Here is a 27,777-nt window from a genome sequence, read left to right as displayed (position 1 = left end):
AAGTCTAAAATGAAAAGAAGGTAGAATTCATTCCATAAGACTCTGTGTACAGAACAATAAATAATGCTACTCTGAGTTTCTAGATAAAAATGATTAGCATTTATATGGAGCACTTGCTATGCACCTGGCATGGTGCTAAGCAACGTTATCTTTTTTAATCTTCACAATCTAGGAGATCGGCACCATTACTATTCTCATTTCACAAAGAAGAAACCTTGATTGTACAGTTGACCCTTGAACTACATGGGTTTGAGCTACACGGGCCACTTCAACATGGAAACTTTTGATAAATATTAGAGTACTGTAAATGTATCTTCTCTTCTTTATGATTTTCTTAATAACATTTTCTTTTCTCTAGCTTACTTTAAGGTAAGAATATGGTATATAATACATATAACATACAAAATACATGTTACTTGACTATGTAAGTTATCAGTAAGGCTTCTGATCAACAGTAGGCTAATAGTAAAGGTTTTAAGGAGTCACAATTTATACATGGATTTTTGACTACAAAGGAAGGGGTTGGTGCCTCTAACCCTGCATTGTTTAAGGGTCAACTGTGTACAACACTATTATGTGGTAGGTAACTTACTGTGAAATACTTTAGCATAGATGATGTGAGTGCATATGCTGATTTCTAAAAAATGTTTATTGAGAGAGAGCAGGGGAAGGGCAGAGACAGATGGAGAGAGAGAATCTCAAGCAGACTCCATGCTGTCAGTGCAGAGCCTGAGGTGGGGCTTGAACTCATGACCCTGAGACGATGACCTGAGCTGAAACCAAGAGTTGGACACTTAGCTTACTGAGTCACCCAGGTGCCCTGGATTTTAATCTATGTCTTAGAGAAAGTCAACTGCCTTAACCAGAAATACATATTCTGGCTAGTAGTTAAGCAAAAGGCAACATGCCCTACCATTTATCTCTGATCAGCAGCAGAGGTTTTGTCAATTACCATAACAATGGACATTAGAAAGGATTTTTCATTGGTAAATTGGAGATTTCCACTCTATATGGATTGGTTAACAGATTGCAGAAACCCTGCCTTCCTCTGCAGGAGCCCACAAAGGGTTTTGGGAGCTCAGCAGATTCCATCTTGAGAAACAGCATGTCAGGTCTTCTTGCTAAACAGACAGACTTCAGCTGCTGACTCAGGCTTCTCTTCTCAGTCACCTGACTCCAAACAGAAGGTTAACTGACACCTGCAAATAACACGTTTGTTCTGATGCAAGATGCCATCAGAACATCTGAAAGGATAGAGATCTGGGACTTCCTGGAGCTTTCAGAACATTTAGTTGACTTGTTCAGGATGTTAATAAATGTTTGCAGGGATGGCAGAATTTGCCTGAGACTTGTTTTCACCACAACGTGGTAACAGGATTGCGAGAAAGACAAAGTACGGCCTTGCCACTACATGTTGGAAGCTACCGATAGCTTTAAAAAAACATCTAATAATTTTAAATTACCTGATTGGCTTGTATTATTCACTTCAGAGACTTAAACTGTATTTCCTAGAAATGACACCCTGCTGTCTAGCATAGGGCCTGACCCTCAGCTACGTAGGCGTTTGCCTAATAAACTAGGTAACCTACATCTGGTTTCATAGGCTTCCCCAAACGATGGCCAAAGAGTAGACTCTCCTATCTACTGACACTACAGAAAAGGAGCAGTTCAGCTGGATACAAGGGCCATGAAGTCCAGACACCCTCAGTGCTCCTAATTCAGCCCTAGGTTGGATTATCATCACAAGAGAAATGGGAAACTGACAAACTTGATCTAGATTCCATGAAGTCTGGGGAAATCAACAGACCTTACAAAAATGTGTGGTTCTGCCAACACGGCAAAGGGCTGCTGTGAACCTATTGGCTGCGGCCAAGACACAGCTCTCAAGGCATCCCTGCATTCCCAGCCACCAGTTTTCTTTTCCAAGTTTATCCTTGTTTGCATTCAGTTCAACTTGGTCGAAAATCTGTTCTTAATAATATTAATAGTTAAAATTAAGATTATTTTAACCTCTAAATAACTTATGTTTAACAAAACCACACTATTTTCTAAGTAAAAAGACCCACACATTTTAATAACAAAACAGAGTCAGAAATCTCACTTTAAAAGGAGAGCTTTTGCAACACAATACGGTTTGCTACAAACGTATTGTCATGCAGTGATCGATATTTCTTGAGAATTCCATGCTTTCACATAACAGAAAACTAAATAAGAAGCAGATTGTCAAGTGCTATGATGGTGAACAGCTGCCAAAAATCTCTGTTTTTTTCCCCCTCATTCCGTTAGTATTCTGTTGCAAAAGTTATATTGAAACCGTAATTCATTAAGGATTTCTCAGCATCTTCTTCAGAAAACACACTGTGATTCTATCATATCAGACTTTCTGGGAATTTTCCTTTCCAGTCCGGCCCAGAGTAATTAACTTGGCCTGAATAAAGATGGTAATTAAAAGCAGACAGCATTTATATTTTGATGGAGAATTGAATGCTAATACTAAAGAAGCTCCATGGACCTGAATATTTTTCCCAGCCTCTCCCAATATCAAATGTCTTTGGAGTCCACCTAAATTATGATGATGCCCTACCAAGAAAAATCACATTCCACTCTTCATCCATAGACCGTATCTTTAGCAAAAAAACCACTGTTAGGAACTTTTCCATCAGACCTAAGTAATGTAGTATAAACAATGTGCCTTAAGCAATCAACCCTTTCCCCAACATATTGCTCTTAACAATATGCATAGAAAGGGAACATTGCAGAAATCTGGTTCACTCCTGAAAGTTCCCTGTTCTTCCATCTAAAATCAGTGATTTCCACTGAGTAGATGAGGCTGGCATTCATTTAAACCAGCTGTTTGAGACCTGAACTTGACAAATATGACAGCCATATTTTGGGGACAGTATTTTAAACTCTACTTGGTACAGCCATCCTCTTTGTAGCCAATATTCTATACTATTTCTTTGCTACTTCTTGGTGTCTCATTGGATGTTTTTAGGAGAAATATAGTGTAGAGTGAGAGAAACAAGCTCTAGTGAGTAGTAAAAAGAGGCTGGTGGTATATGACAAACAACATGCTACTTTATTTCACTTTCATCCACTTCCTCAAAGAGTTTACAGTTCGATGAGATAAAAAATGTACATATGTGGAATTTCTGATATAGTACAAGATTCTGGGATGGTGCCAGATGATTTAAGAGCACATCACAAGACCAGAGCACCTGGGTGGCTCAGTCAGTTAAGCATAGGACTCTTGATTTCAGTTCAGGTCATGATCTCACGGTTCACGGGGATCAAGCCCTGTGTCCGGCTCTGTGCTGACAGCACGGGGCTTGCTTGGGATTCTCTCTCCCTCTCTCTGCCCCTCCCCTGCTCTCTTTATCTCTCTCTCTCAAAATAAATAAATAAACATTTGTTTTTAAAAAAAAAGAGCATATCACAAAAGCCCCATTTGAGACTAGGGGTGGATCCAAGGAGATCAGGACATGCTTCCCAGAGGAGAGAGTGATGGAACTGAAAGTGAGGGATAAGCCCAAAAGGCTCCCAGCTGGGGTGGGAGGAAGAGGCTGCTTCTTGCAGTTAGGTAGAAGAAAATCTTAAGACTATGAATCTGTGGGTAGGGTGAGGCTGCACAGAATGGAGAAAAGCCAGGTTGAAACAGAAGAATGACGGGTGAACAGGGGTCAGGTTATCAAATGATTCAAATTTAGGTCCCCCTTGAGGGTTCTGAGCCAGTGGTGAGTCAATCCACACTTTATATCCTCTAACTTACTGGTTGATAGCTAACATAGCTCAACCATTTGTGAAGCACTTTGCAGCTGGGCCTTGAAATACTTTTCTGAGGCAGACAGGAAAAGTCATCTAATTTAGCCTCAGGATGGTCCTCGAATGTGTGAGGACAGTCCTTCCCAAGGGTCCCTTCTTGGAAAACCATGGGAGGTGAACTGATGAACAAGCAGTGCATTTGAATCTGTCCTCAAAGGAGGATCCTTGACATGGAAACAAATGCTCATTACACGGTGCTAAGTGAGAGAGAAAGAGACTGGGATGAATACTTGCTTTTGCTTCATCTCGGGTCACCGTCAGTGTGATTGCTTTGGAAGAGAAATCAATTACAAGAGTGTTGAACGGTTGTTTCCATCAACCAGCAAAGATGTTGATGTTCCAGATTTTTTGAGTAAACATAATGGAAATTGATTTGAAAACACGTTCCTTTTGCCTGAATAAACCATGTCTTTGTTTTTCCTTTCTTTGTTCAGAACTAGAGAGAATTTCCCCCGAGGCACTGAGCTTCCTGCTTGGTCCGGACATTTAACAGTAGTGTGTATCATCGGCAGAATAATGCCGAAGGAGCCCCCAGTTGCTATATCACCCACAGGCAGTTGTGAACAGCCAGGAAGGAATAATCTTTTAAAGTCAAGCGGCAAAGAATGGTCCTCTGCCATGTTTCAATAAAAGTAGCTGAAGAGCCCAGCTAGGTTAAATACTCTCATCTATGGTATCTGTGAGCCACGGTCACAGACAGTACATCTGCATTTGGCACAGCAATGCTTACGGAATGAAAGCAAAAGAATTATATCTTTTACATGGAGAAAACCCTGTGTGCAGCAAGAGAAGAGAAACTGGCAGCTGATATCAAACCACAGGTTGATTCTCTGGGATTATTTTAATTATTCTTCATGCTGGTAATAAGAGGAATGCATTCATTTTAGTTTAAACCAGGTCGGTGCGTGAGAATCAGCTCTGAGAATCGAAGTTGCCCAAGTATTTGGGCCATTAAGGGGGAAAAAAGCAGTACAGGTTTAGTTGTGGTGGCCAAAATACCTCCCTCAGCTCTCAAAAGACACAAAGGGAGAGGGATTCCTATCCCCCATGTAGCAGACAGGTGGATGGAGGAAGGGCGATGTCAAGATGTGGGAGGCAGGGAAAGGACTGGGAGATATTTGTTGGAGCAGCTGGAACTAAAAGGAAGCCATAAGCCTGGGGCTCAGAGAAGAGGAATGAAGATATGGTACTGAGAGTTAGTATTAGAACCTAGTTGGGGATGCAGCTTATGGAAACTGTGGATAGAAAGACAGAGGTCTAGAAATGTTACCTCCTCCAGACTCTGGTCATTTCCTCTTGCTTAAAAATCTTTCCTACAGAATCTGTGATCCACAGCTCTGGCTGATCTGTTTCCATCATATGACCTTTCCCTAGCCACAGCTGATTGGATAAGTGGTAGACATCTGACCTCAATGGGATGGTGGGATGGTGGGTTAGAGTAAGTTATGCAATTTGCTCAGAAATGAACTCATATCACAAACACTGAGCCCATCTGTGTCAGCTTTGAATTGGGATATCATGTTAAGCAGGACTTAGAGAAGACCATGTTTCACCTGTGAATAAGGGTGGCCAAGGAACTGGTCTCCAGAGAATATAAAAAATACAGATATTTGAGGGAAAAAGCACAGGCAATTTGGTTTTCTAATACAACCATGGGCACAACCTTCCAATCCCCATAACCATCTCTCCTAACTGGACCCAACCCGGTGCCTTGATATAAGCTTAGCGTCACAGCAGATAATCCACAGCAGCGAATTCCATTTTGCCATTTTCAGAGACTGATTCACTTATTACTCAGAATACTACTTAGGTTCTTCAGTGCCAAAGAGAAGCAAAACAGTGCTTTGGAGCTTCCCTAAGCATTCAGGAGGTGGCCAAGCAACCAGGGCTCCATGGCCCTACTCCCCACATCCACCAGAGCAGCTTAGCTTCTATATGTATTATGCACCAAGTGTCCATGGAAACATTTCACTAGACAAAGAGCTCTACTGCTTAAAAACATGGCACCATAGGGCACCTGGGTGGCTCAGTTGGTTAAGTGTCTGACTCTTGATTTTGGCTCAGGTCACGAACTCGTGGTTCATGAGACTGAGCCCTGCATCAGGCTCTGAGCTAACAGCATGGAGCCTGCTTGGGATTCTCTCTCCCTCTCTCCCCCACCACCCACTCTCAAAATACATAAGTAAATAAACTTAGAAATGAAAACATGGTACCATAATGAATATCATACTGATGGAATACATGATCTCAGGCATAGATTAGTTTGGGAGTCTACAGACAAAGTCCATGCAGGACTCTGTACCTTGCAGCCCTCCCAGTATCAACTACCTTTGGGACTGGTTTCTTCCCCACTCTGTGAGATTCCAGCCATCAGTTAGCTCCACCTCACCCCTCAGAATGGGGTTGTGACCCAAACAGACCTATTATGGATTTGATATAGATGCTGGAAGAGAAAGGGAGAAATCAAGGGTATCAAACAATGAAAGCTAGTGGATGGGAAAGGTCGTGTTTGTCATCCTAAAGAGTGAGAAACTGCCTTCCCAAGAACTAAGCCAAGAAATCAAGCAATTCATGAGATTCATTGGAAGTTGAAAACACAGGAGTGATTCCTGAAGCTAGTCATGCCTCAGGACAGAAGTACACAGGTATCTTGGTTCCAGGAGCTCACGAATTCCCTTTTTGACCTTTGCTACTTTGAGTTGAGTGCTCTCACTTGTAAACAAAGAATACTGAATAATCTATTATGCTAAATGATTATTCGGGCTTAATGGTCTTATCCATTTCTATAAGATCTTATTTATTTCTAGACACTGTCCTTTCTTTAGGGACAGTTACAAATTATTATACCATAATAGCAGAAACAACCATAAATCTAAAAATAAAAAAAAAACCTCTTAAAAGCTAATTTTTTTCATTTTCAGCTCTAAGCATTTCTATTAGTTGACAGTCATCCATAATGTATCAGAATATCTTTCCTGAAGATAGTACTTTTATACTTTGAATTCATAGTTTCACAACATGAACTCAAAGAAAAAACAAGGTTGAGCTAAAAAAACAAACAAAAAAACAACAACAACCCACTATTTAATAGAGAAATCTAGAATCAAATGGAAAAGAAAAATATTTGGATAAATATAAATGGCACTAGAAATCAGAATGCACTCTTTTTAACATCACCATCTCCTGGCAAAAAAAATAATTATAATAGTAATCTGTTTCAATGGAAATAAAGTACTATAATATTTATAGTCTGTGCCAGAGTTATAATGACTGCAGGGGCAGAAGTGAAGTGTCACAGCATGCTCCACATGTTTTTAACACGGTTTCTAAAGGCTCTGGAGGCTATTAAATTTAATGAACCCATCTGCTATGAAATAGAGGTCCCAACGTAATCAGTTTTCTCCATGCCATGTAATGCAGATGGCATTCTCTGTTCCACGACCCAGCAGGATGGTTTATGTTTCTCTATACGTGTGTCTTTTTGTTTTGACGATTTGAACTCCTTTGATATGCAGCGGTGTCTTGGGAAAATACTGTAAATTCAGTTTCCAAGCCCCAACAACTTCTTTATGATGGCTTCGACCCCCTGAGTAATTGCTTCTAGGCAGTGCGATGTAGCTTAAGGCAATCACCCAAACGACTCCTAAATGGCCTAGGTACCATTCCTAGATGAGAAACTGAAACAAATGTGCAATCTATCAAATGCGAAGCATTTTCTCCCAAGTTGGACTTAGTAGGGGGTGAGGAGGAAAGATACACGTCCAATTTGCAAATGCAACTAAATTGGTTTGAAAGTTCCTACAAATTGCATACTGAATTGCATTACCAGCAACAGGGAGGGGCAGGAGGGCTTGGTAATGAATTCTCATTATTTTAAATAGTCACATTCCCACTGTTTCTAAAAGACTTCTTTGCTTCCCTTCTGCTTGTCACCATGGTCTGTGGAAACTCCCCTGGAGGGGTTGATCAGGGATGCTGATGCTTCCTCAGTTTAATGCAGCGTCTACCCTGCACAGCAAGTTGGGTAGCATTCCCAAGATGATTAAGTCCCAACTGGAAAGCACAAGTCATTTGCTTACAAAATGGAACAAATTCCATTGTTAATGATTTTTTGCTCTGCACCTAAGAGATAATGACTGTGCATGACTTGTATTCTGATAAGAAGCCCATGAATTTCAGAATTCTGGTGTTTGCTGTTTTGTCAATTAATACATGAGATCTTATTAGATTAAACATAATTAATGTTGTTAACATTAATTCATTTATTTGGGCTTCACCGGGAAAGCAAATTGAATAGAACAGCCAGGCAGGAAACAGAATATTTAATCAGACGGGTAGTAATCAGCAGAGAAGACAGGCCCTGAAAGGAAAATTCTGTCAGTCCCGATTCTAGATCAGGCTTAGTTAAATACAATCCTTGACTCATGTGCAAGAATCTATATTTAGGCTATATAGACTTTTATCTTTAGCTTGTCCAGACCCCGAAATGTATGAATCAATACATAATTAATAAAAAGGGAAAGTACCACACTCATGGGTCATTTTAAGCTATTCATTTAAGTATTAAGTCAATTACATGATTATATTTGTTGCTGCTGGGTCTTCAGCCATAATGACTGATGAGTCAACCAACAGGAACTCCTTTTGCCTTAACTTCCAGATAATTAAAGAGAAAGAAGACTTTTAAGACCATGTTAAGCCAACTGGTGGAATCAAGTGTCTATGTTTACTAGATAATCAACAAATACCTACTCCTTCAGTATTTGGTAGAAATGATATTAATCAGCAGGTCTGGTTAATCTTATCTGAGTCCGAAACAAATCAAAGCCACTTTCAGACTACAATGTCACAAAGAGACTCAAGGCTCTTAGAGGCATTAGTGGTAAGCAGCAGTCTTATGATGAAGAGCAGACATGGCTGCCTTGAGACTTGCTCTTAATAGAGAGTTTGCAGGAAGGAGGAGGTGTTGGTTGTATTTCCTTCCAGCATGATCTTTCCCTCTCAGACCACAGCATGTGAGCAGTCTGTTGCAATAGGCAGGATTCTAAGACAGCTCCCAGGATTTCTGCCATGGTAGGTACATGACCCTTACAATTCCCTCTCCTTGAGTATAAGTATGATGGGATATCATTAGCATGATTAGGTTGCTATCAATGGACTTGAAGTTAATTAAAAGATTATCGTGGGTGGGACTGACATAATCAAAGAAGCTTCTATTTAGAGGGATGCACTCTTGCTGGTCTGGAAAAGAGCAAACAGCATCGTGAGAACTGCCTCTCATTGACCATGTGGCAGGAACTTTGGGTTCTAGGAGCTGAGAGCAATTCCCAGATGACAGCAAGCAAGAAAACAGGGACCTCAGTCCTATAACTGCAAGGGACCAATTCTACCAACAATCCGAATGAGCCTGGAAGAGGCCCTGAGCTGCAGATGAGAACTACAGCCTTGGGAGACCCTGAGCCAAGGGACTTAGCTACCTTGTGCCCAGACTCCTGACCAATGGGAACCCTGAGATAATACATTTGTGTTACATTAAGCTGCTGTTTGTGCTCATTTGTTACATAGCAATAAAAACGAACACAGCTATCCCCATGATGCTGATCCATGTCACAAGAGCATGTGGGTCATTCTAGCTGGAAATCAAAACTCTGCACATACCAACTGCTGACCCTCCTCTCTGTATTTGGTAAGGTCACTGTCCACAGAGCTCACAGTTCCCAGAGGCTACCAAGAGGCAATAAGATAGGAAGCAGATACTAACCTGGCCACCAAACCTACCACATCAACCTGAGAGAGAACAAACAAATCAAGGTAAACTTACCCTTAATGAAAAGGAAGGAGGGAAGGAAGAAAAGAAGGAAGGGAGGAAGCAAGGGAGGAAGGAGAAGAAGGGGAGGAAGGGAGGAAGGGAGAAATAGAAAGAAAAAGAAAGAAAGAAGAAAGAAAGAAAGAAAGAAAGAAAGAAAGAAAGAAAGAAAGAAAGAAAAGAAAAGAAAAGAAAGAAAAAAAGAAAAGAAAAGAAAAGAAAAGAAAAGAAAAGAAAAGAAAAGAAAAGAAGGGAGGGAGGGAGGGAGGGAGGGAGGGAAAATAGCTAAGTACCAATTTCCTCTGAATATATGGAAGGCTATTTCTCCCCAGTCTTACAGATACATGGCCCACAGTTGACACATTGTTATTTTCAGCAATAATCTGTAGAGTCTTCCCAATGCATTCATTTACATATCCACAGAAGTAACATTTTTCTTTTAACACTCATTAAGTTATGGGTTTCAATAATAATTAATGTATACAATTACGATAAAATAACAACTAGCATCAACAGGTTTGGGAAGTCTGAATATGAAGACAACTAACTTTGAGTAAGCTCGCAACTCAACTTGGAACAGTTGTGTATAAACTTCTTGTACCAGTATGGCCTCCAGATCCAGTGTCCAGTGTACTCTGGGCAAGAGGCACGAACTGTTTCACTGAGCCCATTATTTGGTAGCCAATTGAGAGAGCTCCTACCGTGTTTCCCTTGCCTTGGGAAATCGGCCAGTACTTACTTCCATGAGGCTGTGGGGACTGGTCTGGATGGTGCAGCACGGCTGCTAGTCCTTCTTGGGGACAGTGACCCTAGACATCAACCCCAGATATTAATGCCCCACCCACAGTAGGTAATTACAGTGAAATGACTTCCAAGGGATTAAAGTGCATCTCTAGACGAACAGTGCTTCCAAGGGACTCATTATACCTAAATGCCAGATTCTATTATCAGAAGGGAATAAGCCGTATTGCAGTTACCAGCCCAAAAAAGGAGAACATTTCCAAAACTTCCTATAGCCAAGGAGAAAAATTCCCACTGGGCTTCCTGAGTTTGGGAAAGGATGATAGGTATCATTTACTGCATTCTCACCATGCACAGATGTTTAATCCTTAATGTCAACCCTGGAAGTCAGGTTTTATCCCTATATGGTAAAGGAAGAAAACAATACTTGAAGAAGCTAAGGGACTGACTTATGGTCACATAGCTAGTATGGTATAGACATGGAATTCAGACTGGGTCTCTTTTAATGATAAATTCAATGCTATCAGTTAATAAACTAAGGTAGATTGTAAATGCTTAAACATATATATATATATACACACACACATATATATATACATATATGTACATATATACATATATGTATATACATATACATATATATACATATATACATATACATATATGTATATATATATAGTCCAGAGCTGCCAATGCTACCAGAACATTATGAAAATGGGGTCACCAGTTCCAATGTCAAGTGCTTCTGAATTTGATGTCTTTCATTATTCCATGGTGGGACATATTAGGGCACTGCTGGCTTGAGACTGTCCTGAATGTGTCAGGATGGTCACAAACTTGTCTTGCTTATGCTGCCTCCCTGCCATTTATCTTGTGGGTGGTTCCCAAGTTGGACTCATCTCAGAATTTCCACTCTACAGATAAGTTCAGCATGCAAATCCTCTTTTGAGCCCACACACAAACAACAGGGGGTTTTTGTTCTTGTCCTGGCAGAATCCAGGCCCAGACAGAGTTTGAAGAGATTGTTGCTTCCTGGCCAAAGATGCAGCCATGGGAGCAACAGCCGCTTGTCCTCACTGAACAGCGGTAGAAAGAAGGAAGATGGAAACCCCAGTGTCCCCCCTGACCCAGCCGGTTTCTCAGCCCCACCAAGACGAGAAGAGACTCTCAGAATGTTCTACTGGGGGAATTATTTCTCAGGGCTATTTGCAAAGACACAACAGAAGCTTGGAAAGCACAGAGGTGGTGCTGAGCTATCATTCATTACGGCGGGGGTGGGGGGGCGCTAGTTTTATGTCTATCAAAGGATTCTTGAGGAGGTAGAATAAATGAGCTCTGTTATCTTGGCATACCATTTTACTCAATTATGAGCGACTTAAAGCATTATTTTATTTTTAAAGTAAGTAAAGATGATTATGGAGCAGAAATGCAAATTTCATAGAATGTTGGAGATAAAGCACAAGACTTCAAAGACATTTCCTCTGAAAACTGCATGTCCAGAGCTGCTCCCAGACCATTTATTTTTGCTTCTGCTATCCAGAATTCTTTCGTGGAAAAGTTGGAGTAGCGATGGGTTCTCCTGATCTTTTCATTGCCTTTCATATGTAAACGTATATATGTATGTGCATATACATATGTGTATGTAATTTAGTAACTCTAGAACAATTGATTTAAGTGATTAACATTATCTAAAGCAAGACATCATATTAATAAAAATCTTTGCCCTCTTCCCTGACCTTCCACCACCATGACCTTCAGGTTATGTATCCTCAGCCGGCATACTCTATGAGTGTGGTGTGTCTTTTCCAAAGGCACGCCGTGCCTATTTGCTTCTCATTAGTGACACCAGTATTTTTAAAGTTTATTTATTTTGAGAAATAAAGTGAGTGAGAAAGCAATAAAAAATGAATAGAGTAAGAGAGCAAGGGAGGGGGAGAGAGGGGGGCGGAGAGAGAATCGCAAGCAGGCTCCATGCTGTCAGCTCACAGCCCAGCATGGGGCTGGAACCCACAAATCGTGAGATCATGACCTGAGACGAAACCAAGAGTCAGACGCTTAACTGACTGAGCCCCCCAGGTGCCCCTAGTGACACTAATTTTGATGACCTACGCCAGATTTTATTTGGATTCTCCCACTGTGTAGAGACTATTTTTTCCCCTCACACCTAGTCAAAAATCTCTGGGGAAGATCTTTGAGATGATGAAAATATCCTGCTCCAAATCTCCCCCTTGGTTTAACTTGCACTGAGGACCTTTTCCCTCACCCAGTCTTCAATACAATGGCAGGAAAGTGGTGATCTTCTGTCTCCATGGCTGCCGTGACATTTATCAGTCAGCGGGGCACTGTGCACCACGCCCCTGCCCACCTACTTCATCTGTTCAGTTCATCTCATTGACATTTGTTCATCTGTTCACTATTGGTAAGAACACATGGATTTCCGTTTTACTCCACAGGTTATACTCCACTACTGTCCCTTTTATTTTGAGGCTCAAACTGTCCCAGAGCTGACCAGTGAGGGCCCCTTCATACTGACTCCTGTGTCCTTGTGAGATGACCTTACTGTTGTTTTGAGCACTTCTTAGTTTCTGGCATAAAATATTCTAGGCTCTTTGGTGGGGGGGGGGGAGGGAGGGGGGCAAGGGGTACCTTCCCCGCCCAAGCCCTGAAATTAGCAATTTCTCTAAGAACGCTGGTTTGTTTTAGTGGGGAATGGTTTTAGGAAGCTGGGATCCGGGTTCTAGATGTGCTCACTGCTACTGGGGTGCCACTGCTTAGTCTAGGCCCTTTCAAGGGACAGAGTTGGGGTTTCATTCTGAGACCTCCCATCCCGTCTTATCCTGCAGGCATCTGTTTTATGTTCCTCATCTACACGTTTGCTCACTCCTACCATACTCACAAACCAGATTCAGATTTGCTAGGCCCACATGACACCACATGACACCAAAGGAGTTTGGTGTCAGTTCTCTCTCCCGCCTAGACTGAGGGTAGTCTGTTCAAGATTTAACATGGTGCCTAAGTTCTATATTCAAAAGTGTACTGCTTTTTCTCCCCTTTTTTGGTAATATTTTTAGTTCATACGAAATGCAGTTGGATTCATTTGGTTCTGTTTGCATTCACTATTAGTTTTCCCCCCATTCTTGTTGACGGTAATTTTTGAATGCAAAGGACATCAACCTGCTTTCAAAAATCCAAGCTATGCAAAACGGTGTACCCAGAGGAGTCTCACTCCGTTCACTATCTCCTCCTCTGCACTTCCGCTTGTCGTAGGTAACTGATTCTATGCGATATCCTTTCTGTGTTTCTTTTCGTAAAATTAAGCATATATACCTATACCTTCTACTTCCTCTTCTTTCTGATACAAAAGGTGGCACTCTATTTATACTCTTACATTTTATTCTTCTTACTTGGCAATATATCCTGGAAATCCTTCTATATCTACCAGGAAAACCAAATCATCCTCATTCCTGTTTTTCATATTAAGACCCATGATGTGTATGTACGATGGTTTATCATAATCTCTCTCTTATGCTTGTGTATTTAGGTAACTTTCAGTATTTTGAAATGACATGCATTTCTGTAATGGGCAAACCTGTGACATGTATTTTCATATTGCTGCAGGTTCGTCTTCAGAGTGCATTCCTAGACGTGGAATTGCTGGGTCCAACGATAAATGCAAATGTCCCTTCATAGAGATGTCCCCATTCCCTTCCCACACACAATCTAGGAGTGTTCCTTTTCCCACAGCCTCATCAACAGAGGGTACGGTTAGGCTTTTAATTTTTGCCACTCTGATAGATGCCAAATTGTATTTCACTAGGGTGTGCTTTTCATTTTTCTTGTCTTTCTACGAGTGAAACTGTACATCTTTCATATGTGGAAAAGCATTGTTACTATTTTTGTAAATTGTCTACTGTCTTTTGTTCACCTTTTAAAAATAGGAATATTAAGGTATTACCCTCAATTTTGAAAAGTTCTTTATATATTAGGTTATTAATGACTTAAGTGTGCTCTATGTTGCAAATATTTTCTCTCATGTTACCTTGTGCCTTTGACTTTGCTTATCGTGGTTTTTGACTTATTAAAGTTGGTTTTCGTTTGGTTTTGTCTTTAAGAGTTAAACTTATTCATGTTTCTTTTCATTGCATCTGGATTTTAGAGTCATTGCCAGAAAGATTTTCTCTGAATCCAGGTTATAGAGGGATTCACCCAGGTTTCGTTCAAGTGCTTGCATCATTTCATTTTTTACAGTTTGGACCACTGATCCACTTGGATTTCTTTCTTGGGTAGGATGTGACAAATAGAACTAGTTTCATCTTTTTCTAAATGGCATCTAGTTTTCTCAAAAGCGTTTATTATGAAGACCATCCTGACCCCAGTGATCTGAGATGACACCTTTATCTATACTGAATTTCCATATGTAGTTGGATCCCTTGTGTTTTTTTTTTTTTTTGGACCTCCTATTCTACTGACCTATCTCTTGGTTGCTGGTACCACTATGTTGTAATCATAGAGGCTCTGTTTTATAGGTCTTAAATTGATGAAACAAATAAAATGCCTGATCAAACTGGCTGATCAAACCCTGTTCAAACCACTGGGTGACTGGCTCACTTCATTCTTGGCAATAGTCACATGGCTCCTTTTCTTTAAGGCTTTTTCCTGCCATACTCAACCACACATAAGAGATGAAACCATCAGTGCTGTTGCTGTGGCTATTGTTGTTAGTATGGTGCCCACATAGATGGGGCAGCTTAGTTATTTCATTGCCATGATTCTAAACCAAACTGGGGTCAGACTACGGAAATAATGAATGCCCCAGGTCTCCCTGGCAACCAGAGAGGGTTTTTCACCTTAGCGTCCATCTCTATGCAGGGTGATTTCTCCCGGGGAAGGGGTAGGCCACCACGGTGTCCCCCAAGTTGGGTCCCCATATGCTGTTTCTGCCCTGCATTCACCTACAGCTGCCAGAAATGCAGCAAGAATGAGAGAGCTCATGGAGAGAAAAGCCGGCCCACCGCAGCCATTGAGATCACTCCGGAGGACAGCTGTGCCTGGGTTACAGTGATTAATGTGATGTTAATCCCAACAAAAACGATGGGAGAGAGGCCCTGTGAGAACATTTACAATCAATAAATGAAAAATGCCACTCCCATCAGACTCATTATCACTCTGAAAAATCACCCTGAAATTACACAAGAAACCTGGCCATTGAGCCATTACTAGATGATTGGCAAAGCTCCTCCTTTTACACTAATTCTGCATCAGATTTTTTTTTTTTTTTGCTTGGAATTTGCTTTAGAACGAGCTCATGGCCAGAGTTCCAACATCAATCCAGTGCCTGTGTAACCACCATTGAAGCATATTCTCACTTGTCTCTGGGAAGAGAATGCAGCTGTGGCCTCTACGGCGGCTCCAATTCACTGTTGGAGCTAAACGTTGGTCACCTTCCCAAGCTGAGACCTCAAGATTCATCATCAGGACCGGGCCTCTCAGATGGTTAGCACTGAATCTAACAAGCCCATAATAACTGCTACTGATAGAATCTGTACACATATGGGAAGGAAAACAAAGTGCTGAGCAGACACCTGCCAAAAGTGCTGGTTACATTCTGATATTATGATTTTTCACCAACCTTGCTTGCCCAGAGGACCAACACAACTGTACCACAAAGGAAAATGTCATCAAACTCCATTATTGAGGAACAGTGATAGAACAGCCATTGTAAAAATTAATGAAAGAAAACCTCACTCAAGTGGACTTGGTTGCTAGAAAGGGAGACCGGTCAGAAGAACTGTCAATCACAGACCCAACAGAAGACTGCTCAACAGGAAAGGATCACCAGTTACAGGCCCCAACAGGAAAAGATGTACATTGCATCTTCTACAAGAAATCAAGCACCTTTGCAACCCAGCCAATGGGAAACCATCATCACCTTGAACTCTTGCTTCTCTCCAGTGGATTTTAGTTCAAAACAACCCCTCCCAACTTTCTCCTTTTTCTCCATAAAATAACGTTGGACTTGCCTATGGTTTTGCTGTAGCTTGCTTGTCCTGGATTGCAATTGTCTACTATTCCTGAATAAACGCATTTTTGCTGGTCAAATAACTGACAGTTTTATTTTTAAGGTTAACACCATCTTCTGGAATTCACAGAGGAAAACCCTCAGGCTCTCCCCCAAGGGCCCCAGGGACTCACAGTGCTGTCGATGTAAGCTTCAGTCCATACCACGTCGTGCTCCTGATCGATGACTTTGGGCCGGCTGAGTACATGCAGGTATTCCATGACATTTTCCTGCACATCAGCCAAGGTGGAGATCTGGGTGAAAAATCCTGCCGAGAGAGAGAAACAAGCTTAATAGCAGGAAGAAGTACACTGCAGAGCAAGCATAGGCCATTCCTTCTTGGCCTCTAGTTAACTTCTTTCATTTCTTTTCCTTTCCTTTTTATCTTTTTATTTTTTAAATGTGTATTTGTTTACTTTGAGAGAGAAAGCATAAGTGGGGCAGGGGGAGAGAGAGAGGGAGAGAGAGAATCCCGAGCAGGTTCCACATTATCAGCAACAGAACGTGACCTGAGCCAAAACCCAGAGTCAGATGCTCAACCGACTGAGCCACCCAGGCACCCCTTTTCCCTTTCCTTTTTAAACATCGTATCTCATCTCTACCATCACCCACTTCATGAGTAATATGTTCATGTGATATTGAAAATATAATCAAGCAAAAGGAGTAAAATGAAGATCAACCATAAACCCACGTCTCAGAGGAAGCCCCTGCTAACCCAATAAAGAAAGTTCACCTGGACTTTTTCCCAACACATCCACATATACCTTCTCCGTAAGAAATGGGAGTCCTCTCTACATGCCATTCTGGAGTTTTTTTTTTTTTTTTTTTAACTTTAGTGACTTTATTTCCAATGGGAAAACTATGAACCACAAAATTTAAAGGCCATCTCATTTTTATAACTGTAACAATAGCTATGCCGAATGTGAAGGGGCATAAAATCTACTGAGCACTCGGTAAACAAACTCTGTCTTGTTTGTTCTCGCAACATGAGGAAGTGGGTATAACTGTGCCCACTTTCAAGACAAGATGACTGAGGCAGACGAAAGAGATGTGCTTCGCCCAAGTTCTCACAGGTATCAGGCAACCACCGAAGGTGCACCCAGGGTTAGGAGTCTCTTCATCCGCTCCTTCTGTTCCAACAGAATTTGGCCCTTTGTGTATTTGAGGCGGAAACTCCAGCTCACATGCCTCATGTGGTCACCAGACCTGCGTTTTGAATAGGCTGGCTTGACATGGTTTCTAAGTACCAAAAAGAGTCTTCAATGTGCTATCATCTCGTGATGGGGACACTGTTTTGATTTTGAGCTCCTCTGCGGTGAGGAGTCCTGTTGGCTTCGCCATGGGCTAGGAGATGTTAGCAGAGGAGGCATGAGCTGAGCAAGGTCTGGGTCGCCGGAGTGGGGGGCTTTCATTCAAACATTTCTGAAAGGCTTTTGTGGTGCCCGGCACTGGAGAAGCAGGGATTAACAAGATCAGCATGACCTCCTGGGGCCTGGCAGGTCTGAGTAAACAGACAGCTGCAAAGTAGCACGGTCAATATTATGCTGAAACCCACACCAGGGACAGTCCACCAAACCCAGCTACCCCAAGGAATGGTCAGTGCAGCTGGCCCCTGGAGGGTGAGGGCCCAGTTAGCTAGAGGGAGACTGTATCCAGCACAGCAAGGGGTGTGAGTGAAGACCTAAGTGGAGAGTCAGGCCCCTTCTAGGAACTGAAAATCACTCCGAATGGGTGGAGTAAGGAGCTAGGGGAGGGGGGCTGGAAGTCAGATGCTGTAAGATCAGAGATGAGTGGGGGGGACAGTTACATAGGACCTTGGAAAGGAGTTTAGACTTTATCTTCCAGGCAGGTAGTCACGAGAGAATTTTAATAAAGGGGACACTGACGGACAAAATTTATGTTTCCTCCCCATGCCTTTCAATAAGGACCCTTACAACTAAGCTCACGCCATGTCCTACTTGCTAGCAAATCAGAGAAGGGTATGTACGCCCCTGAACCAGATCCATCACAGCACTTGCTACAGTGTTTATGGAACCTCTCGTCTAAAACAGTGCCCCGGGTAAGGAAATGCCTGCCCCTCTGTTGTCCAGAATGGGCTAGAACACTCCCAGGGCATTTCCAAACAACAGCCAGCTGGTTTGAATTTGCTGTGCCAACCCCAAACCAGGTTGGGACCATGTGGCTTCTGGCTTCCTGATGACAGCTCTGCACAGTGCTAATTAACATGCATTGTCACTCCTGTCCAGGGCTGGGGCCTCTCCCACCCCAGGGGAAACAGGGCCCCAAAGGCACAGACCGTGAGTGCCTGTTCCAGCTTGTGGCCTGGGAGGGGGCCCATGTGCACCTTGGCGCTCCCTCTGAGGTCAGGCACTACAGTTAGGGACATCTATCTGGGATGGTGCTCCCACAAGGCTTCCAGGTGGCCCTTTCTCGGAGGCAAGGTGGGAAAGGCAAGATTAAAGAGGGCTGCTGGGTGACAGAGCATTCATGCTATCATCCCTTTATGCACGGCAACTGCAATCACAGTGTGACTGAGCAGAAAGCATTTCATCTCTCCTCTAGCAGGCAAAATTTGGGCTCTGAAGGAAGGGTGTTAGGTCCAAAAACAAGGCACAGGGGACAAGCTAAGAGAAGTGTTGCCACGTTGAGAGGAGAAGGAGAGAGCTGAAAGTTCTGGACCATCAGGGCACATGGGCAAACAATTCACAGTGTAGAGCAATTCCAATTGGGGATCCTGTGCCAAATGTGCACTGAAGACAGCATCTCTTAGGAGGAATTTTTTTTAGTTGTCTGTATTTTCATTCGAATGCTCAAAGCCAACAGTAAAAAACCCTGATTTGGGTTTTCCGAAATAGGGCCAAGAGAAGAAAGCGAATGAATGTAAGGAGGAGGATGGGAGAGAGATCATTAGCATAGGAGGGAGTAGGAAGGAAACACAATCACACATTTGGAAGGATATTGAGCTGGGACACCATACTCACTTGGCCTTGCTTATCATACTCAGAGTTCTGAAAAGCTGGCTTCTCCCCAGAGCTACAGACCCATAGCCAACTGTATACCTGACACCTCCATGGGGATGAGTAACAGGATTCTCAAGCTCAACTTGTCCAAAGCCAACTCCCAATTTCCCTGTCCAAACCCATTCCTCCCCTGGTGGGTCTTCCCCATCTTAGCAAATGGCGCCACTGCCCAATTAGGCCAAAAACGTAAGAATTATCTTTGATAGCCATCATTTCCTCACCACACCCCATAGCTAATCTATGGCATGTTCCTCTGGCCCTGCCTCTAAAATATATTTAAAATTCTGTTTCCCATCTCCATTGCTCCCAAGACTCCATCATCTCTCCCCCAGAGCCTCTCACGCCTCTCCCTCCTTGTTATCTATACTCCTCATGGCAGTTGTGTGGAATGTCTGTAGGTATAAAGCAGATCACCATCTCCCTTCTTAAGGTCCTAAAATAGATTCTGTTTAGAGTTACAATAAAATTCAAATTCTTACTCTGACCACCAAGACTCCCCATCAACTGGCCCCTTCCCACCTGGGTGATGGAATCCCCTTCTGTACTCCCATCCTTGCCCACTGTTTCACCTCACTGGCCTTTTGCTTCCTCTCACAGAGCATGTTCATCACCACCCCCACCTCCGGGGCCTTTCACTTGCTGCCCCTTCTGCCCAACATACCTTTTATCCTCTTTTGCCATGACTGGCTTCTGTTATCATTTGGAGGTGAGCTGCCTGAACTTATTTCTTTCGATTCACTCCACCTTCCCTTTATTTGTTTTACTCTGTTCTCTTTCACTGGAATATAAACTCCATGACATGTGACAAAAAGCTGGTGCCTATCTTGTCCAGAGCAGCATTCCCCAAACCAGGCACAGGGGTCTGGGGGAACCAAGAGTAATGTAGGGACATTCATGAGGCCCGAGTGTCTCCCTGCACCTGGGCCACACAACAGCCTAACTCGTGTGCTCATTGTATACAGAGGAACTTGAGCTCAGTAACTTGTCCTGGATCAATTTGAATCTAGGTTCATCAGATTCCAAAACCTTTGCTCTTCACCACAGAAGACACTGCCTCTCCCCATATTGGGAAGGGTCAGGCACAGCTGCTCAGAGGTCCTGCCCCAAGAGGGTGACCCTCATGGGCTGTTTGTGTCTCAGTGGCTGAGAATTTGAGGATGGGGATGGGAAATGTATAGCTCTCCCCTGAAGTTCCTGGGAACTGCTCAATGATTAGCACCGAAGATCTACTGAAAAGGTCACATGTCACAGTTCTATCTGAAAACATAGACCAGGGATGCAGATGTATAAAATGTAAGAAAAGCTGAAATTATAAAAATACTATTAATAATGTATATGGCAAAGCTTAATCCAAATTTATCATCTAGCCCCAATTCATTAAAACCTAAAAACTTTCTGAAAGGCTCTTTTTTGTTTTAAAATGTTTTCATATAAGTTTTAGTTAACAAATGTACCTTTTGATGGATAACAGGAAGTCACTGAGGGCTGGCCGCTTTGGCTGTAACTATAGGTGCTTCCCTTGTTTTCCCTCCTCATTCTCTGGACTGGCCACCTGCCCTCCTCCCTCCCCTCACTTTCATTTCTTTTAAATTCTAGCTCGTGAATGTTTATTCTCTTCTTTAATGTGCCTTTTTGGACTTCATAGATCATGTAAGAAAACAGAATCAGCAATCATTTGGTAATTACCAAGGACTAATTAATGCTGAAATTAGCCATCTATTACAAGTGGTCTGCTCATTTTTCTACATAACATCAATTTATTTACCTTATTCCCTTGCAGAGCCTTCTGTGAACTCTGGGTTACAACTGCTCAGTGCGATAAACCACAGGCAGCCTGGTGCTTTGTGTTTCTGAGATTTTACCACCCTTACTTTGAGATTTCTTAAGGGTCCTTGTCGAAAAGATGCCTCTGTGTGAGATGCTCCATCGGCACATCACTCGATACTCAGCTTTGTGGTGATGCCAGAGGCGAGGGCCCTGTAAGTCAGTCCTCAGTGGGAGACTCTTTCTGTGCACCTCGCATGCCGGGGTCCCTGTTCCATCTTTGGTGTGATGGACACTGCTCCTAGTGAGTCTTTTCAGAGGCTTCCCCTCGGCCCGCCTCTTAAATAAGACAAGCTGAAAACTAGAAAGCCAAGATTCCACTCTTGTCAGAGCAATAAGGTGGGCAGCAAGGTCGATGGTGTGACCTTGTGTACATCTCCTAAGGAAACAGCAGTGTTCTCAGAAGACCCTCGCAGTGTTCTATCTCCCTCCTCCCTGTCAACAGCACACACTGCTGAAAAAAACCCACTTATTTCTGCAGAAAAATGTAGTTTACAAAGTGCTTTCTGTCTCCACAGTTCTTTGGACTTTCACAAAGACCAAGCAAGAGGTCTAATGAGCCCTGAGAGATGAGGGCTCTTCAAGGAGTTGGGAAGAACCCATTGGGAGAGAATGCCCCCCTGGACAGGGAGCCCAGTGGCCCTGGTGGGCATCGTTGTCAAGCGTGAAGCTATCGGAATGAGCCCCAAACCTCAGATTTAGGAGCAAGCCTTTTCCTTTGTGAATAAAATTACATTTTTAATTTCAAATCTCATGTTAGAAAAAACTAATTTGAAGGATGATGCGGTAGAGCTAGGAATGCTGGCTTGTCTGCAGCTCTACTGCTGAGCCAACTCTTCCCACCTCATCTCCTCTCAGAGCCTTAATGTCCCCATTTGTAAAATGTCAGGAACTGGACCACACGCCTGCACAGGCTGAGGCAGGATCACTTCTGGGACGCAGAGGCTGAGTATAAATCCTGGTCTAGCCTTTATGCGCCGTGGCATGTTAAAGTCCTTCTTCAAACTCTAAATTCTGTTTTCTAGATTCTCCCATATGATGGGAAACAAGCACAAGTCTTCTGTGAAACAGGACTATCATCCCCCCAAAGAGAGGCAACCCTACAGCCTGGTGAAGAGTCAAGCTTGGGCTTTGGATCAGCTGGGCCTGGATCCTGGCTCGGCCACCTGCTGGTTGCTAACCCAGAGCAAGGTGCCAGTCTCTCCAAATCTGCTTCCTGCTCACGCACCTCCCAAAGCTTTACGAGGTCAGAGATAACACACCAAAGTGCTCTGCATTCTACCTGGCATTGAGTAAGCAGTTTGGTGTGCTTAGCTGTGGTTTAACAACAGTAGCCCTGTCTTCCTCTTCATCACCATTACCCTCTCCCCTCCATTCCTCATGTTTATAGAACGTGCACAATGGAATATTATTCAGCCATGAGAAAGAAGGAAATCCTACCACTGAGACAACATGGATGGCCCTTGAGGGCACCATGCTAAGTGAGTAAGTCAGACAAAGAAGGACTAATACTATATGATACCACTTATGCGTGAAATCTATGTGGAGTCTAAAAAAAGCCAAACTTGTAGAAGCAGAGTAGAATAGTGGTTACCAGGGGTTGGAAGGGGTTGGAGGAATTGGGAGATATTGGTCAACAGGTATAAAATTTTAAAAAATTACATAAATGTATCTGAATGACATTTTTGCCTTCTCCCACCTGCTCCAAAATGGCAAAAAGTTATAATTTTCATTTTCCCCTCAATCCCACCTACAACCATTCTGGGCTCATAAATTTAACTATCTTTTAGGGGACAAGACACTTGGAAAGGTATGGCAAAGTTAAGGATTTGGGGATGGAAAAAGACTGTGGGTCTGAGTGCTCGAGGAGGTCTTAGGCCACCAGTTCTCTCTCAAATCAGGAGAAAATGGCCATTAACCCATCAAAAAGGGACAAGCTGACCAGAGGGACAACCAAGAGAGACTCATGGGGCATTTCCATTCGACCTAACGATGACTGATGGGTTGAGAACCCAAACACAGAGCCCCTTCTTTATTTGCACAGCTGGAAAACACTCCCTCCACCACGATTTCTGAAGGAGAATCAGGCATTGCTTATTTAAAATCTTGGCACACTGAACATTAGAGAAGGTCATCACGGCTTTATGGAGTATCTGGGCTAGTCGGCCCCTCTTTCCAGTTTTCCCAGCTCACTTGTTCCTCCAATAGTGTGAATACAGAGCTTTAAGTTCCACAAGCCACCCTACAGTGGCAATGATTATTTTCATGCATTTAAAATGATTTGCCTCTTTGCCTCATTAGGGCTGGTTCCCTCAAGATAGGACCTAGTTATGCATAAAATGAAACAAACCAATGAGATCCAGGCCTCTCTGGATTTTGCTAGTAGATTGGACAAGACAGAGAACCCCTGCAAGGGGCATGAATGTCCCCAGGAATCCGTTTCCAGGGGACAGTGTCTGAGGTGCACTGACTGAGAACTGTCTCCATGGTTACCAGACTCTGTTGGTGCAGATAGTGGGTCCCTGACTACTGACCCGGGGAAGAGGTGCTGGCCCTAGGACTCCTGAGTCACTCTGGCCAGTCAGCCAGCAGACTTCTCCTTGGGCTCCCCTGGGCTCCCCCTGTGTCTGTTTTGGTCCCCGAATGCTAATGCTCCATTTCACTGAAGAACTTGGCTGACTCAGGGAGAAAATATGTAAGGGGGGCCCCCTCTGGACCTCATGTCACTTGAGATGAAAAATGTTATGCTGTCTCCATACTATAACAATCTGAGACTATAAACAATGATTTAATTAATGACCAGAGAAGAATACTTGCTCACCGATGTTACATGGTCTGAAACCCCATAACTGACGCAACGTGAAGCCAATGTTTATATGGGCACAGATGACTGGAAGCTAACATTTTGGTGGTGACTGTTACTTTGAAGGGTGGCAAACGATGACATTTTATTCCCAAGGCCCTTTAGAAAAGAAGCAGAGTGAGGAAGGCAGACGTCTTGAGACAGACTTGCTTTGGCAGGGAAGGAAATGACTGGATTTGTTCAGGAAGAGAAGGAGAATCACTGTGGAATCCGATGGCCCGGCCAGCAAGGCAGCTACTGTTACCTCCTTGGGTTTTCCAAGTTGCTGTACTCAGAACTTATAAATCTAAAGGCCTATATTCTATAGCCAGGCCCTGGAATACTCTGAGTTGACTAAATTGTCTTCAAAAGGATGCCTCAAAGATTCTTATAAACAATGGCTAAAACTGAATTATGGTGTAATATTAGTTGATTAAGACAAGACTTCAATTTGAGTAATTTTCATCAGCTGGACACAGACAGATACAAACAAGAACCCATGACTAAATGCATCCTAGCTGATGGGAACAACTACAATCCAATGTGGCAGGAATAACAGCAACATTTTTTAAAAACTTGAAAATGGAAAGGAACCCTTTCTTTTCAAGACCACAAAATAAAGGAAAAAATGGGAAAAGTGTAGTTCGCTCAAGGTTTTCAAATGTCAACAAAGTTCCAAAACTTATTTCAAGAATGGCCTCTTCACTCAGAGGAAATCTGGGATCCACTGAACCCCCATATCTTCATTGCCTATGTTTCTCCTATACCTTGCCCCCAAGTGAAGCCAGATGCATTATCCTGAGACAATCAGAATTGTTGATACCTTTTAGTGAGGCCAGCCAGCCACTAAACTAAACTAATTGTAAAATGTGTTATGTTAGTGCTTCAAGGAAATGTTAAAAACCTTCCACGCTGTTCTCTCCTTTTAAGATGAGGGGATTGACACGGGCTTAAAAGACTGTTCCAAGTAGAAGCAGAGAATTCAAGACAATGTCAAGCAAAGGGAAAGGCGAGAAAGCTTTATTTGGTTGTCCATGCACCTTTTCACCACTCATGTCCCACACCCGCCCATTCACAGTGCTAAGCCCCCGCAGAACACATATATTTTTCTCTATGGGATTACCTCCACCCATGCCCAATTCACCTTGGGGAGACCTGATCCAAGCTTGGGGTCATAATCTTTTCTGGAGGAATGAAGGGACTTGAAATCAGAATTTAGAATGCTGACCAGTCTCAAGTGGAGAAGATACAAACTCTTCTTTTGAATATCATGTCTTGCCCACAATGTGTTGTGTGGACAGAGGAGTGTGAACAGCATGGTGTGGTCATTTCTAGATGTGCACACACCACAGCGGGCAGAGGGGGGTGGTCTGTCTACAAAGAGGAAGAATGTCATGGGGTGCAGAAAGAAACCAAGGAAGAAAGGAACTGAAACCAGCCTCCTGGTCCCTCATGAAACATGAGCTTCTCTTCCCGCTCTGGGCTCTGAGTCACTCCTTTTCCTCTCCAAAACACTCCTCTTTTTAATTTCAGAGAGCAACTTCAGCTGCTTGCAACTAAAATAACTTTGTCTTAAGAGCTGGGGTGTGCAAACTCTGCATGGAGTCCTCCTTCCTCCACTAACGTACAAACATTGGAACTTTTTTTTTTAATAAAGCATGGCTTAAGAGACAATATTAAAAAAGACCACCTAAATCTATCAAGACTAGTTTACTATGTGATAGGACATGCCTTCCTTTGTAAGTGTGTGTAATAGCCAATTTACTCATTTTTCAAACGTTAAAGGGGCACTCACTTTGAGTGAGATAGGAGTCTGGGCTCTCTCCAAGTGCTCATGATGAAATCAGAGTAAAAGCCTGTTCTCATAGAACATGTAGCCTCCGAGGGGAAATAAGACACGCCTACAGATCAAAATGGCACCAGGAAATAATACAGGACACGTATTTGTGAGGCACTGCACTACCAGTTTTACCTGCAGAACCCCATTTCAGGCTCACAACAGTGTCGGGCACGTGTCATCATTACCCCTGCTCTGTAGGTGACACAACTCAGACCCAGATAGGTCTGGTAACTTGTCCATGGGTGGTGGATGGTGGAGGCTAGATTTGAACTCAAGGAGTCTGGGTTAAGACTCCAGGGGTTGGACTTGACCAGCTATTTGCCTCCTCTGTTTTGCCTTTTTGGTTGTGTGTAGCATGAAAAGAAGCCCTTTACTGACTAGTGGGCCAGTTACCTCCCTCCTTCTGTCTTCCCCAAAGCATTGTTTCTGACACACAACAGGAGATTATTAAATAATAAACCTCGGAATATCGAAAAGGCAACAATTACTGAGCATGTACCATGCCTCAGCATTGAACCAGGTACCTAATATACACCATTTCATTAATCCTTACATTTAATAGGAATCAAAGGAAGAACTATTATCCACATCCTGATTTTGGAGATTAGAACATTGAGGCAGGTTAAAAACTAATTCAATTAGTTAAGTAGGCTAAGTTATGCTATGGGAACATATCAAACTGGAAATCTCAGTAGCTTAACACAAGGGGTTATTGATTATACTGGCAGCATGGGCCGGCACACAGCCGGGGGCAGGGGGAGTAGAAAGGCCTCCGTCCCTAGTGGTCACTCAGGAAACCGGGCTGATGAAGTCATCTCATGACTATTCCATCCAGAGCATGGAGTTTCAGAGTTCACAAGAGCAGGAGAACATTGTATGGACACTATCATACTAGCTCTAACGCGCTTTAGCCTAGGAATGATGCAGGTTGGTTTTGCTCACGGCCTACTGAACCTGTCTTGAGGCCCCAGCTAACTGCAAGGGGACTAGGAAGGTGGAGTGAACACACGGGTATCTGGTGATCAGTAAAGTGCTATGCCATCGTAATCATCCCAAGGTCACCCAGCAACTAAGCGGCAGAGTGTAGAGGGTTAACCATTCCACATGACAATGTCCTCAAAATTTGTAAATGTATTTCCGGAGATGCTATTATAAGTTATCAAAACATCTAGAAACACCCAAATGTTGTCTTAGAACTCATAGCCTTCTCTTAGAACTTTCTACTTGCTCAGGACTACCCCAATTTTGGCACATCCGAGGGGAAGTTACTCAGAGCCAAGCACACGGGGGGAACCTACCTTTGTTGGCACAAGCCATCCACTTGAGATTGTCTGCAAAAGCAGCCTCCCGTCCAATGAGGTAGGTGAAGATGCGGACCTGAGAGGAAGAGGAACACAGGCATCAGTGGTGTTCACCTTTCACTCTGCTGCCCCAGATCACATGCGTGGCACACACACACACATGTGCTTTACCTCTTTAATGCCCCAGGCTTCCCATCTGTAGGAACATATTTAAGACATTTGAAGTACAGTCAGCTAGAAATATATTCAAAACTCAGGCCTTTGATCTTTTAAACCATATGGCACTGGTGGTGGTTGTTTTTCGGTGTGCAACACACGACAGAGGAGAGCAACTTGAAATGGGAAATGGCAACATCACGGGTCTGGGCTTGCTACAAACATATGGACAAGGATCGTCCAGGTCTGGACCAAATCCGCAACCATTTTCCTCATCCACACAGGAAATGCAGGGTATGCTCTTCCTGAGAATACAAACGCCACCAAAAGACCCTCAACATCCCTCTCCCCCAATGGTGAGGACAGG

General features: G+C 43.1%; 1 protein-coding gene across 3 annotated transcripts in view; it reads right to left on the bottom strand.

Moving 5' to 3' along the window:
• The window catches only part of CACNA2D3 (calcium voltage-gated channel auxiliary subunit alpha2delta 3), an 897,621-nt gene that overhangs the window by 307,485 nt on the left and 562,359 nt on the right, over positions 1-27,777 (bottom strand). For all 3 annotated transcript variants that reach the window (XM_045051588.1, XM_023249840.2, XM_023249841.2), the window contains exons 12-13: positions 27,252-27,330; positions 16,562-16,695 (exon numbers count right to left, since the gene is read on the bottom strand). In XM_045051588.1, coding sequence (XP_044907523.1) covers positions 16,562-16,695; positions 27,252-27,330 — 213 coding nt within the window. The remainder of the gene's footprint in view (positions 1-16,561; positions 16,696-27,251; positions 27,331-27,777) is intronic.

The sequence above is a fragment of the Felis catus genome, chromosome A2 (genome assembly GCF_018350175.1).
Source record: "Felis catus isolate Fca126 chromosome A2, F.catus_Fca126_mat1.0, whole genome shotgun sequence".
NCBI lineage: Eukaryota > Metazoa > Chordata > Mammalia > Carnivora > Felidae > Felis > Felis catus.
This window is presented reverse-complemented; position numbering and strand designations above follow the sequence as displayed.